Here is a 15,109-nt window from a genome sequence, read left to right as displayed (position 1 = left end):
AAACAAACAAACAAAAAAGATGTTGGTTTGTTGCAGGTAATTATTACTATTAATATTATTATAGGCTATTTTATTTATTTATTTTTAGCACTCATTATCCACAGCACAGAGCAGAGAGAGCGGAGAAATAAAACACAAGTGCTGGTCCAGGCCCCTGCAGCCTTTCAACAGATGGATTGCCCGGTCAACCAAGTGGTTGCTCTTCATTTAAGAAACCAAGTGTTCCTCTGAGTCACTGTAAAAGTGTAAACAAACAAACAAACAAACAAACAAACAAACAAACAAACAAACAAACAAATCCTCAAGCGTATTTTAACCCTTGCGTCACAAGGTTGTGAGTTAGTTAAATACCAGATAGTAGCTTTCTAGAAAATGCCAGTGATTGAAGTACTTTACTAGTGATGGCACGAATAACTCTATGAACTTTGTAGTTCTTGAAATGTAGTTTCATTTTCCTTAGAGAGACCACAACAGAAAGTCAGTCAAATTAATAAAAGGCTTCTTTATTTATGAAAATATACAAAAATAATAACTGAGCAAAAACATAATAAGATTTACACTGCTGGCATTTATATTCTTATACCTAAATAAATGAAAGTAATGCATTAGGGGAAACACTGCAGGGTTACAAAGCTTGTACAAGCTTGCGATTTGGTGATTTTTTTTCTTTTTGATTGATGATTGACTGATACTAAAGTATCAGTATCCATTTTTATGATCCTCTTACTGCCCAGCAGTAAAGAAACTCTTTCTATGAGACACAATTTTCAGAGTTCATCCAGCAATGTAAAAACTGCCTAACACTAACACATCAGATAAATAACCCAAACTGAAATAATCCTGAAAGTCAAACATTTCTCCAGACAGTTAGACTATACGTGACAAAAAACATGTTTTGCTTCCACGTTCCATGTTACGCCATAGTGCTGAAACTGGTAGTATGACAAATATACACATAAAAATAAAGTCAAATATAATGAAATTAAATAAAAATAACCACCAGGGGGAAAAAAAGCTTACTGGAGTATCACTTTGAGGCAATAATTTACAATAATACACCTGCAGGTGTTTGTACTACAGTTTTGAAACTAGCAAACACAATCTTGCTTTACGGGATCGGTCGTGAAGTGAGCTGTGGTGGATATGTTCTGCTCCGGCTCCTCATCTTCTTCTTTCTGTAATCTTTGTTTGCTTTCCTTTGGACCCGCCCGGTATCCAATCAGACGCAGCCAGTCTCAAACAGTTTGGCGAGGTCTTTGCACTCTGGGTCGATGAGGTCTGCGGGTTTCTCTCCATTTTCATTCTCTGCCTCTGTGCTGGCGCCCATTGATAGCAGATATCTGAGTAGAAAATGAAGTACATATTGATATTTAAACATATTACAAAAGTGCATGAATACATGCCATCATTAATCATTAGTGCATCTAATTTTTTAAATAGATTTTAGATTTGTAACATTTGAATATAGAGTCAAGTTTCAAAGTTGTAGTGGTGAATCTCTGTTAATTCCCTTCCCAGAAATGTTCTCCACTTCAGCTAATCTGATGCTTCTTTCATGCTGAATGGTGTGCACTGTGATGATGATGGTATGATGGTGATGTCACTTTTTCATGTGGGTGCTGCTTGTTTATGCCAGCATCAGCTGTCACATGCAAACTACATGGGTCATGTAAAAATAGGTTTTGTCTGCAGAGTTTATTTTTGTAGCACATTTGTATATACTACAGGTGCAATGGTTAACACATTTCCTTGGCAAGCGAAAGGTTGCTGGTTCGATTCCAGCTGGAGAGACAAGTCCCCTTTGTGCTTGCATCAGAAAGGGGATCTAAAGCTCTGTCGAATCAAACATGCTGAGCTATGGGCTGTGGCGTCCCCTAGTGGCAAGAGAGTAACCGCTTCTTTTTTTCCCTTCTAATAACCCTCCAGCTTCTCTATATTTACATCAGTGTACACTTTTGGTTAAAAAGTCACACGTTACCTGGCAATTTCTGGGTAGCCGTCACTGCAGGCCATGTGGAGCGGCGTCCAGCCGTCCTCGTCTCTCTGATGGACATCGGCGCCATATTTGACCAGCAGCTTCACCACCTCCAGGTTCCCCGTTAGCACAGCTTCATGCAGTGCTGCCATACCTGCACAGTGCAGTAATAATCAGTTCCCTTACAGCCAATGCGGTTAGCACAATGTTTAACATCAAAGCTCTCAGTCATTAGTGAAGCTAGTACTGCTTTTACCAACAACAATAATATATATATATATATATATATATATATATATATATATATATATATATATATATATATATATATATATATATATATATATATATATATATATATATATACATATGTTTTAAGAAACTTTGGATGTGAGTACCTGCAGATAAAAAACAGAAAATCAAAGCTGTGGAGATATTGCTCACCTGAGTGGAAAACTGTATCCACACGAACTTTCCTTGCTCTCATGAACCGACCAATCTGCTCCAGATCTCCCCGTCTAACAATATCCTGGAAGATGATGTCATTGGGGAAGTGCACTGTCCTCTTGGCAGGTGTGACAGGAATTACAGGTGCAGGCTTTTCCTGTGCTTGTGTGCCACATGTTGAGCTGTACCGTGACCCTTTGCTGTATGAAGGGACGTATGCTGACGCAGGCTTGTAAGTGGACGTGTGGTGTGACGGGGTGTAATATGTGGTGCTGTACTGTGTCGGTTTGTACTTTGATGCGGACGTGTATGAAGATGTGTACGGTGGCGGTGTGTAATATGAGGGGGTGTACTGGGTGGTAGTGTGGTAAGTTGGTGTGTACTGTGAGCTGCGTGCGTACGTAGACGCCGGCACACGGTAGCTGTACTTCATGCCTGCAATGGTTGCAGCTTGTCTCCCTCTAGTCTTTTAGATCAGGAGGAGGGAAGTGAGAAATCCAAGGGAATGCAACAATCCAGTAAAAAGACCAGTATCCTTTGCTCTATGTCCTATTTGTCCCCAAATGTCCTTTATCCTTTTACTTTATAGCCAGAGTAGCTCCTGCGAGCACTTGTCAAATCCTTTACTTCGTTCTGCTCTGTCCACATCCACTTCTTTTCGCTTGTGTGGTCATCCTTTTTCTCACCAGATGCTCATTTCTCTTGCCCAAATTACAATTTAGCCGTTGCACAGTATTATTTGCTGTTGCACAAGGCTGCGCTCTTTTGGGAGCAAGCAGGAGAGGATCCTTTTATATCCTCTGTAGTGCTATTTCAAGGTCCAATATCCAGTGACTTCAGCTTACAAATGAGTGGCCCTTGCGCGCCTCCTCCCACTGTGTGGTCACATGGCCACTGACACTGCACTCACCAAGGGATCATAAAAAATGTTGACAACCAAAATGTTCTCCTCACCCGAGACTTAAATGTTCCCTCGTAAACATCGAAACTATGGTAAACATGATTGGTAAATATTGCCCCGAGGAAGAAGACTGGACCTCAGTGGCACGTGTGATTTCCCAATCATGCAGTCGATCTGTCTGCTTAAATTATATCTTATGGTGCAGTGTAATTGTAGGTATACTAGAGTCATTAAAAATAGTGTTTTTACTTTGTGTGCCCTTGTTCTTTCTCATATTACCCATTGACCTAAAGGACACCTCGTGCTTGCCCTTTGCACCCAGACTAGATAAACCATCTTCTGAAGAGGTCGCATGTGGGCGTGTAGCCATGACCAGCTGAGGAGGCAAATGATATGTAACCTCTTCCCGCAAATGTCACTAAAAAGTCACAAGGTTAAAAGAAATGCAGCTATTTACAACAAAACATCTGCTAAAAAGTGTCAACCAGAAAAGCTCCCTCAACTGGAAGCACGTAAAAACCCACGAATTCAGACTGTAAGCAGGATGTTTAAATGTGGACCAGCAGGCTCACACCGTGGAGTCAAATGCATACTGTATGTGTAAAATGGTGGTGGAATGCTGTGGTAGTGGGCCCAGCTGTCCAGATTTCTAAGTGGGGCAGAGCTGGTTATAACTGGTTCACAAAACCTTTGGAAGTGAGACTTGGGCATTTCACAGATGCTGCCAGTGTAACAGAGGAACGAGCTGATGGATGCCATCCTCAGGATTTTGATTTTCCAAGGTCGGCCATTCAAGTTGCACACGCTTGAATGTTTGGGCTTCATATTTTTGCCATTTTTACACTGTGTATAATTCAGTTTTTCATTTTCACACACCATCAGAAATGCTTTAAAGTGGCTAAATATAGAAAACATGTTATTAGAACATCACACAATATTTAGGAACAGTCTTTAAAAAATCTTTCCATTGAGGTTGTACACAACTGGAGGAGGTAATAATCAGTTGTGTAATAATCATGTTATTCATCACTTCTTTCTTCTTCCTACTGATATCTAAAGTGTGCGTGTGTGTGTGCGCACAAAAACAAAGAAACTTCAAACACCCGTTAGTATCTGAATGTGCCAGCTGCCAGGTTTCACCGTCTCTTATGGCACTAGGGGGGCGGGGGGTTCAAGGGTGTCCCTGAACAATAATGATGCCCCTTCCAGCTTCTCCTGCTCTTGCTATGCGGCAGTGTTCTCACCAGAAAAAACAGGCACCAAATGTCAGAGTGAGGTTTCACACTTTATGACTTCTTGCTATACATAGAGTCAGGCCGCCTTTCCATCGCCTACCTGCTCTTTAGAGTTCATGTTATGATCTGTCAAATTACCAACAAGTCAGAGCTGAAAACATTCAGGAGAATGGAAAGTGGTAAACACTTTCCACAAGACTGATGGGAAACAGACTATTCTTATCTTCTTGTCTTTTTAGTTCGGTGGCAAAATTTATATGAGGTTGCCCCCTCCCTAGTAGAACCTCTTAGTCCCTATAAATAATATGCAGTAAAATAAAATAAGTGACGTTCCCTTGGTTCAGGGAGGTTGTGCAGGAATTGTGACCTAAAATGATCTACTAAAAGAAATCAGACCTCTGCCAAGGCAGAAAGCTCATTCACTGGGAACAGTAATTAATTTTAAATATATATTTTTTGTTTTCTTTGTTCTTTTTGGGCATAATTTAAGAAGTTTGTAGTATATCAACATCTGATTGGACAAACATTGTGTAGGAGTAGGTAATGGAAAATAGGACACTGGACATAAATAAGTTGAGTTATTATATAATATTACACCAAAGCAGCTCATTGTCTGCTTTGCATTCTTTCTGAAAATGTTACCTTTAAAGATGTAACACATTTTGGATTTAAAAGAAAGGCAGATGTGAGGTCAGAGGTCAAACATGACATGATACTTGGATGCAAACTATGATGTTATATTTAGAATCTCCATATACCAGTATTCTTGCCTAAAAGCTGCCAATAGAAAGGCAGCAGAATTTTAAACATAGTTTTAAAGAAGACATATTCTATTCTATTCTATTCTATTCTATTCTATTCTATTATGAATACGACTTTTTATAAAAAGACAATCTATGAAAGTTTGTCTCTATCTGACCTTGAGGTCAGAAGTCAAATGTAACTTTCTATTCATTATGTTGACAATACAAACCACACTTGTAAAAATCATAGGTTCTAAGTTCTACTGCTTTTTCACAATTTTTGACCGATAAATCATTAAGTTGACCTTGAGGACCTCTGTTGATGTAAAACAAATTTCTAATACATTGCTGCCGTGACCCTGCTGTAACAGCCTTACAAAGTTGAATTAGAATTCTTTCAAAATTCTTCGAGCCATTGTGTATACAGAAAACCCATGACCTCCTTGGTGGAGGTAATGGTATTTGCATTGTTTTTCAACTCCCTCTGTGGTGTTGTACTGTAAATGTGGTCGGAAGCCCCTGAGCTCATCGATCCCAACACGTGGCTTTGTTTTTTTGTGATGTAATAGTCGCTTCCTATTATTAAAATAAAATTGAAAAGGGAAAGCACATTGTATGGCTTTACCTTCCAGTCTCAATGAATTAACTTTCATTTGTCATTGAATTTGTTGAATTACAAGCAGCAGCCTTCTGACATTTAAACAATGAAAAGACAATGTTCCAGATTTTACTTAATAAAAATTTGGCATTAAATAAAAAAAGAAAATGACCTAAATCACACTGCGCACACAACCACATCGAAAAGCTGAAGTTTCTAAAGTCGAAACCATGTTATTGTTTTTCTTCAAGAGTTGGCCAATACATGCCGCAAAGACCGCCAGCTACGCGCGCCTCCACACTCCTCCGCCTCACGTGATGCAGGTAAGTGGCAGGTTGGATGTGATGTCTAAAAATAAGAGCTGTGAAGCGTCCTGACTGTGTATAGCATGTTATGAATGCGGGCTGCCACCCTCATAAACAGTGCAGTTTAGAAAGGTCAGTGTAACACAAGTAAGTCACATTAAGTTTTATTTTGATAATTCTGACTGAATAATCATAGCTCAAGCCAAATTTAGTTGTCTGCTCCTCTTATTTGGCTGTAAACGGACCTGGCGGACGTCTTCACCTCTATATATAACACCTCGTTGTCCTGTTCACTGGTACCATCCTGTTTCAAAGCAGCAACCATCGTTCCCATCCCAAAACAGTCAAATGTCACATGTCTGAACGATTTCAGACCTGTGGCACTCACCCCCATTCCCGCCAAATGCCTGGAGAGACTGGTCATTAAACACATCAGAGCTGCTTTTCCACCATCCCTGGACTCGCACCAGTTTGCATACAGGGAGAACCGGTCAACCGAGGATGCGATCGCCACAGTGCTGCACACATTACTGAAGCACTTGGAACACAGGAACACCTATGCACGGCTCCTCTTTGTAGACTACAGCTCGGCTTTTAATACCATCCGGCCATACAAACTCCGTCCCAAACTCCACCAACTGGGACTTAACTCCTCTCTGTGCAACTGGATTGTGGACTTCCTCACTAACCGTAGACAGAGTGTCAGAGTGGGTAAGAACACCTCTTCCACCCTTGTGGTCAACACTGGTGCCCCTCAGGGGTGTGTTCTGAGCCCTCTGCTATACACTCTCTTCACCCATGACTGTATTTCCTCCTGCGCGTCCAATCTCATTGTTAAGTTTGCAGATGACACTACAGTGCTCGGACTTATATCCAACAATGATGAGACAAACTATAGGACAGAGGTGCAACAACTAGAGTCATGGTGCCACGACAATAACTTGGTCTTAAACACCAAAAAGACCAAGGAGATCATTGTAGATTTCCGGAAGAGGGGTCATAACAACCATCTGCCTCTCTTCATTGGCAGTGAGGCGGTGGAGAGGGTGAGCAGTTTTAAATTCTTGGGGGTAACTGTGACCGAGGACCTGTCCTGGGGCAACCATATCACCTCAGTTGTACGGAAGGCCCAACAGCGCCTCTACTACCTGAGGAGACTGCGGAGCGCACACATTCCCAGATCTCTGATGTTGAACTTCTACAACTGTGCCATCAGCAGCGTTCTGACGTATGGATTTCTAGTGTGGTTCCCCAGCTGCACCAAGGCCGATCAGCAAGCACTCCAGCGGGTGGTGAAAGAAGCTGGCAGAATTATTGGAACAAGTCTGCCAGAGATCAGTAATATCTTCCCCACTCGCTGTCTGAGGAGGGTGCACAGTATCCTGCGGGACCAACATCACCCTGCGCGCCACATTTTCCATCTGCTGCCCTCAGGGAGAAGGTACAAGTCTATACAGGCCAGAACATCCAGACTGGCCAACAGCCTGTATCCACAGGCTGTGAGGCTCCTGAACTCTCTGCCCCCCTCTCACGGACAATAACCATATCCAACTTCTTAATAGCAATGAACTGGTCTGCATTGGTGCATCATATCTTTATTCTCTTCCCCCTCCTGCCCCCCCCCCCCCCCCCCTCTTTCTTAAATAGATAACTATCATATCTGATATCATATCTCACAGTACAATAATATTGAATGGGTTGCATTGTTGTATTTTGTCATGTTTCTCAGGTCTTTGTCTGAATTTCTACGAACATTATTGCTAAGGATTGTCTTATTGCATTGGAGTCACACTGGGTTAAATATGTACACTTGGGTTTTAAGGGGTATTTATTATTTTCTTCTTTTTTTTGGGTTGTATGGAAGCCCCAAACGCAATTTCATTGTTCTTGACAATGAAAATAAATAAATAAATACTAAATACTAAAATCCTTTTCTCATAAATCAGCCTGCTGTGCAAGACATATGCAGTGCCATGGGTGACAACAGGGTCAGTTGGTATGTTACAGACCTGGATCGCTGGATGGTAAGCGCTGCAGGGATTAGTGTCTGTCTGGATCTCCACAGGCCCAATGAGAAATACTCACTCGGTCTGAGAAGTATCCGGTTACGGCACGCGCGGTGGGCTGAAAAAAAGGAGCTGTAATCTAAATCAGGATGCAGTAATCCTTTGTCATTTAGTGAAAAGAGTGCTGTGGAGGTGGATCTTGGGAAAGTCAAAGTGAGAAGCTCCAGCAAAATACACCAAATCCTGCTTGCTTGAACTGCGTGAGTTAGTGATATCTAGTGTCAACATAAGAAAAACAAACACATTATGGTTTCTAGATGTTTAGTATGACACAAATACAGAAAAGCACATCACAAATCCACAATAATAAAAGCCTACAAACAAACTGAAGCTTTAAGACATCCAACATTGCTTTTTAGCCTTGTCCTTTGTTCACAGAGATTTCTCCAGATTCTCGGAGTCTTTTGATGATATTATGAACTTCAATTTAATCCAAAATATTATTTAAGTTATTTCATTCACAGTTTAATTTAACTATATAGCACCAAAAAGTAGCAACTCTACTGCAGATGATGAAGCATTAAAAGTCCTTGAAATTTTACATTGAGAAACATTATTTTTTAATTGTTCCATAATTTATGAACAGTTTTTGCAATTGGTGAACTTGTGCCCATCGTCTGAGATAATCAGCCTCTATAAGATACTTTCTTTCATACCCAGTAATATCATTTAAACATTTGACATGTTTTATGTCTTCTGTTGTGGGTTCATGATATTTGTATATCACTGCATTCTGGTTTCCTTTTTGTTTTCCATTTTGCAAGCATCCCAGCTGTTCTGAATTTAGGTTGTTTGCACAGCAGCTTATTGTTAATATCTTTGCTTTTGCTCAGAGAGGTCCACAAACTATAAGTTTGCACATTGGAAATACTGAGAACTGACCTTTAAAAATGAAAAACTGCAGACTACACTCTCTGCAACTTTGTCTGCTTCCCAAAAATGAAAATCACTGCTGTGATGCACTGGAGGCAATCCAGTGGCTATTGGAGTAACACAAGTGCAAGGGGGCATGAAAGGACTTCCTGGGATTGATTTAATTATAGCAGCAATGCTGACAATGGTCCAGAGGTGGATGAGAAGATGCTATTAGGTGGAAAGATGGGCCAAATCTATATTGGAGTAAAGTTTTAGATGTTTAGAGGCCAATTCCTGGGACTTTTTGATCATGCCTTGTGTACGTTCTCTGGGAGTGCATCACATGCCCGTTTACCCTCTTCTTTTCAGTCAAAAGCAAAGTCAGTCAGTGCCTCTGGGGTGACATAACCATAACTTCTATTCATTGTGATATTTTTGTCTGAAGCTTATTAGGTTGAAATGAAAAAAATAAAGACAAAAATAAAATCAAGCAAACAAAGTTCTTTCAAAGCATCTTAAAGTAAACCAACACAGAGGGACTAAATACCAATGTTTCTAAGTAAAGGTTTATTTTATTGAGCAGCACACATTAACATGAATGCTGACGAGATCAAAAAGAATTCATAAACATATTCACACAGAGTCTCGTGAGCAGATTACATGAGCCAAGCAAAACTAAATTGAGCCATTTGCTGTTGAAAATGAGACCAACTGCCATCTGGCCCTGCATACATGGCGCGACCGTCGTGGCTCCCATTCCTCTGGACTCTTAGTTGCTGAAGCCCTCCAGTCATGAGCTCATGGTTTCCATGAGAAATGGTCCATATTCATTACTACAGACTGATTTTTTAATAATAATATAATGTTGTTTTTAAGCTAATAGCATTGCAGGTTTCACAGCAATAACATATATAATAAAAAGTAGATGTGCACAATATAAAATCTTTTTTAATTTTATCAGAGGACACACCTAACCCGAAATTCAGTGTGCTATTCCACATACTGCTCTTTTCATTACAGTAACTGAATCAATGAATTGTGTCTTTTTGTATTTAATCGATAAAAACAGCACAGATCAGCTGAAGCTGTGTTATCAGGGCCATTTTATCAGAGCTCTGTGCAGTTCATCTGTGCATTATGCAGTTTAACATACTTTTAACACATTCATTAATACCACGAATATAATTTAGACCTAAACATAACAGGTGCTATCAGTGTGTGTGATTGAGCACTACACTCTGTGTACACTAACTGTATTAACACCCTGCTAGCACTGTGTTGGACCTCCTTTTGATCAAGGTGCTGGAAACATTCCTCAGAGATTCTGGTCCATATTTACATGATAGCAGGACACGGTGGCTGCTGATTTGTCAGCTGGGCATCTCTCGTCCCGCCACATCTTACTGGTGCTCAAAAATGCAGCAACAATACTCACGTAGGCTGTGGTGATCAAATTATGCCCAAGTGTGCCAAAAAAATACACTTGGGCATAAGTGGACATAGTCAGAGTCAAAGGTATTCGCATACCTTGGAATATGGTGTTCTGATTATTTGAGTTGCTATTGGCTGAACAGCAGTTCTCACTTCCACTTTGTTGGTGCCATATGATTGGTTGATTAGATCTTTGTGTTTAATGTCCAGCTGAAAAGGTGTACCTAACAAAGTGGCATCAGTTGCACATAGCATAGTACATGCATGCAAAAGCTTATCCGTTGTTCAAATGTTAGCAAAGCTAAGAGAAGTTTCCTACTGACTGTGCATGTGCCCACAAAAACACTTATGTTTCCCTTGTAGCCCAAAATTTAAAGGCTTCTAATGGAGCTGTGAAAACAGTCTCAGGAGAGAATCCACGGTCTGCTTAGAAAAGCAGTCAGCATGTCATCCGAATCAAGGATAACGCATCTGATTATGAAGCTGCTACGTCAGTGAGGGATGCTGTTGCTGACATTGTGTGAAGAATGCTTCCCCGCAAAATGGCACTGCAGCTGTCCAGGGCACAGAGAGAGTCTGAGGGATCAGACCGAGAACAGATGGAAGCGGGAGCAGTTTGTGAGAGGATAGGGTTACCTTAGCTGAAGCCTGCATTCATGGAAAAGGAGGTCAGAGGTTAAAAAATCTCCATACATGTGTGTAATTCTTTGATGCACGATTGCATAATGAGTCTGCGTGTTTAAAAGTGGAAACGGTCAGCTAAGAAGACGTCAGTCCGGTGAACCTCTGCTTTTTCTGACCAGGTTGCTCAAGGTTATGAAGAATTAATTTCCTGGATTTGGGAGAGCTTAAATTATTAAGGATGGAGGGCATCAAACAGGTGGACTCACTGAATGTAACCTTTACTCGCCATACGAAGGACAATGGAGAATCAGTCTTCCACACATGCCTTTAGCTTGCAGCCTTTGAGCTTTGATTATTTCCAATCAGGAAACTGCAAATGCACATTATATAAAGACATTATTTTGCCATTCTCTCATCTCATATAAAGCTCTTCTCCAGAAGCACTAAGTGTGTTTAAATTAGCTGTGGTTTTACTAAAAGTAACCTCGAGGTCATTTAAGAGGAAGCTTAAAAAGGACAGAGGTGTTTAGTTTTTGCAATTGCATAACCATCCTTGCTTTATAACGCTGTTTAAGAGTGCATTACTGCCACTATGTAAAAATGATCTCTTTCTATATATCTGCATATATCAGTGAAGGTCTTTAAAATCACAACAAATGCATCACTTCACCCAAAAATGCTCGACTACTGAGCATGCAGAACAAAAAAAAAGGCAAAGAGTAAATAATAATTTTTGTAAAAGCACAATGAATGAGGCACTTCTTAACAACATCTGATGCTTTAACTGTTATAGCTGTCGCTACTCTGACTCCGTTATTGTGACAATAAATAAACAGATTCACAATAGAAATTTTATATCAGTGTCTATAGACTTTTTGAAAGAATGCTGATTATTTTTTAACTTTGTTTATTACAGGGGTGTCAAACTTAAGGCATGGGGGCCAGAATAAGCCTGGCAAAGACTCCAGTCCAGCTTTGGGAAATGTGAAGGAGTGCACAGATTTTTAACTTTTAAGTGGATTGTCATGAATTGCAGTTTTTCCAACCAATATCGACTCCATCCCCATCCCCATTCATACTACACCAAAGTAGTTAAGTAATGATCAAACTTATGATCAAAGGTAAATCCAACATACATTAGAGAAGTGGACATAGAGTCAAACATATGCTCAACCACACACTTCCATACACTTCCATATACCTACTGAATGTGAACTATAGCTGAAAAAGTAAACCTATAAACGTATATGAAATTTACCCAACGTTTTTGGGAGTGATATTAACTACTGATTGCAAGGGTGACAAGAAATAAGATTGCTGGTAGGGATACTCCTTTTTTTAGTTACCTTTTAACTTTATCAGACAGTGACAATATGCCACATTTAGAATAATTACACCATGGCTGGGGATCCTTTGCAGGAAGAAGGAAGCGGCGGTCTACACGATGACCTCACTGCTTCATCTGAAGACCAGAAACAGCACTGGCTCCATAAGGCCAAGGAAAAGACAGGATATTCCCAGAATGCATTTCACAGGGGGCAATATGCTAATATTAGCACAGCAGCCAATGGCAGTTCAAGAGTTGTGCTCCAGATACACGAGGGGGCTGGATCAGGTTACGTGGCTGAGACACAAACAGCGTACGTGCAGCACAGAGAAAGTAGACAGAAGACTGTACTGGGCCTGCTAGACTAATCCATCACTCCAGACATATGTATGCATATAGCCAAGCCCCTTTCCTTATTCGCCACATAATGTCCACCCTAAGTCTGGATCATGTGACTGTTGTACTGTACTCCCTGGGGGTGGTGCGACATGCCTCCTTCTAATAGGAGTCCAAAAGGTCAGTCAGGTTACCGATTGGGCTCACAGGTCATAACTTTAGGAGCAGTAGTAAATCCTCAGGCTGCCCCTGATACAGTTTAGGATCTGAAGGCAGAGCAGGACCATCCTTGGGCAAAGTGTACAGTGACTGAAATGAGCGGCAGGAATTCACTCCAAGCATTTGCACACTGTCTTCTAGCACATGCTCAGGTTCAAGTGGGTAATGGTGACTTTGCTGTTTTGCCTTTTCACGTATCGAAAAACAAGTCAAGTTCTCTGTCTGCTGTTGATTAAATTCCAGCAGCTGTGAGGCTCCATACTGTAGTGGTTTACACGTTTGCTTAACTCAGTCATGTTGGATGACCGCCCTTCCCTGAGTCTGTTTCTACTGAAGGTTTCTTCCTGTTAAAAGGGCGTTTTTCTTTCCCACTGCTACCAAGTGCTTGCTCAAAGACGGTTATTTGATTGTTGTGGTTTCTCTCTATTATTATAGGGTCTGCCTTAAGGTGACTTGAGCTCTAAATAAATACAAATGAATTGAGAGGAGGAGGAGACACGAATCCCTTTGGGGGTTGCTTCAGGAAGGGCACAAAAACTGCCAAATCAAACATGCCGAGCTACCCGCTGGGGTGACACCTTGTGAATAAGCTAGCAGCCAAAAGTAGCTCCAGTTTATTTCTAATGATACTGTATAACTTACACTTCTGATATTAATGTAACACAGTATCAGTTCCAGAGTGCGTGATCGCTGCGGCTCAGAATACACTGTTCCCCCATGTCAAGCTCAGCCTCCTGGTTAAGTAACTTGATTAATAAACCACAGGTTCACTGAGGCACTGCTCTATCCTCAGAGCAGAGGTGGGCTTTCATTTTGGCACCTCGGAGCTTGAAGACATTTCTATTTGCCTCAGAGGACCTTGCAGAATCACCCTGGTGTCACATATGCACACATGCATGAAGCAATAAGCAAATTTTGAAGTGATGGAGGAGGAGATTTTAGAGTTTTTTATTTTTTATTGATCACAGTCGTAGACATGCAAGTTTCAGATGGATGGTTATTAAAGATTGTTTGAGTTGGTGGCAAGCTTTTAGCGTTAGCTTAGTTTGTGTAACAGATTCCCGCATCTGCTGTGTGGTGTTCCTAAAAACCTCGCGTTGAACAGCAGAGCCTCATAATCCAGACTGTCGACAGGAGTTGCAGCAAACGAAGCGAACCCAACGTATGCCACGCGTGAAAATGAGGAGAGGGAACTTTTGTCATCCATGACAGAAGTCATAGATCTATAGCTGTCTCGGTTTTAAGATCCTAGTAAACATCCTATTTATAGCAGGCACTTTTACTGGTGAGTTTTTGTTTTGGATTTAATATTAAGTTCATGTTTAATTAATAATTCACAGATGTCTGTTATTGATCATTTCAGGATTATCTATAAACACATTTTATGTGGTGGAGTAACATCGTGGCTTCCACAAAACACAAGGATGATCTGATATCCTCGTGTTGGTGTTGTTCCCAGACCATCATGAAAATGTTGTTCCAGGTTCAACATTGCAAGTGACCAATCACATTGTTGTGACGTTATTCTTTTGCGCACCAAGCCATTCGTGCATTTATGAAATTCCAATGTTGCAAGGACAATATCAATTCTGCTTACTGTTTATTAAAGGGTTACGGTTAGGGTCAGGGTCAGGGTCCGTTGATCGGCGGACAGAGGCGGTTTCTCGCAGCTTAAGTACAGTTTTTTGTTTTACGCCGGTTTTTCCCGAAGTCGCAAAAGTATGACGTCACAACATTCTGATTGGTCACTTGCAATGTTGATCCTGGAACAACATTTAGTATGATGATCTGGGAACAACACCAACACGAGGATATCAGATCGTGCCTCACGGGAAGGTGTTTTAGCTCTGTTGACCCTTCCTGTAATCCAGCTTTCTTTTGATTGGCAGCCTGAAGCCTGAGCTCTAGAATAAAGGGATTACTTGAACATACACTGACCTCCTTATTTGAAACTTTGGCCGTGTTTAACAAGAGCAACTACCATTGTAACAGGCTTGATAACAGAAAACAAGGAGGAACATAACATACTGAGTTTAATCTGTTTGCA

General features: G+C 40.8%; 1 protein-coding gene across 1 annotated transcript; it reads right to left on the bottom strand.

The window, feature by feature from the left end:
- Positions 1-502: 502 nt before the first annotated feature.
- Positions 503-3,179, bottom strand: ppp1r27a (protein phosphatase 1, regulatory subunit 27a). Its single transcript, XM_085352249.1, has 3 exons — positions 2,420-3,179; positions 1,979-2,129; positions 503-1,340 (listed from the first exon to the last, which is right to left on the bottom strand). The coding sequence occupies exons 1-3, from the start codon at positions 2,853-2,855 to the stop codon at positions 1,220-1,222; spliced, it is 708 nt and encodes a 235-aa protein (XP_085208375.1). The 5' UTR covers positions 2,856-3,179; the 3' UTR covers positions 503-1,219.
- Positions 3,180-15,109: the final 11,930 nt, after the last annotated feature.

The sequence above is a fragment of the Diplotaxodon limnothrissa genome, linkage group LG4, assembly GCF_057381915.1.
Source record: "Diplotaxodon limnothrissa isolate DT_005_m linkage group LG4, D_limnothrissa_male_GT1.1, whole genome shotgun sequence".
Taxonomy (NCBI): Eukaryota; Metazoa; Chordata; class Actinopteri; order Cichliformes; family Cichlidae; genus Diplotaxodon; species Diplotaxodon limnothrissa.
The sequence above is the reverse complement of the archived record's forward strand: the minus strand, read 5'-3'. Positions and strand labels throughout refer to the sequence as shown.

What these genes read in the sequence shown, in the direction of transcription:
- ppp1r27a (XM_085352249.1), bottom strand. Translation starts at nt 2,855, where the DNA reads ATGAAGTACAGCTACCGTGTGCCGGCGTCTACGTACGCACGCAGCTCA. An exon ending in GGATACAGTTTTCCACTCAG is followed by an intron (nt 2,130 to 2,419) that starts GTGAGCAATATC and finishes TGCACTGTGCAG; the next exon opens with GTATGGCAGCACTGCATGAA. An exon ending in GGCTACCCAGAAATTGCCAG is followed by an intron (nt 1,341 to 1,978) that starts GTAACGTGTGAC and finishes TTTTCTACTCAG; the next exon opens with ATATCTGCTATCAATGGGCG.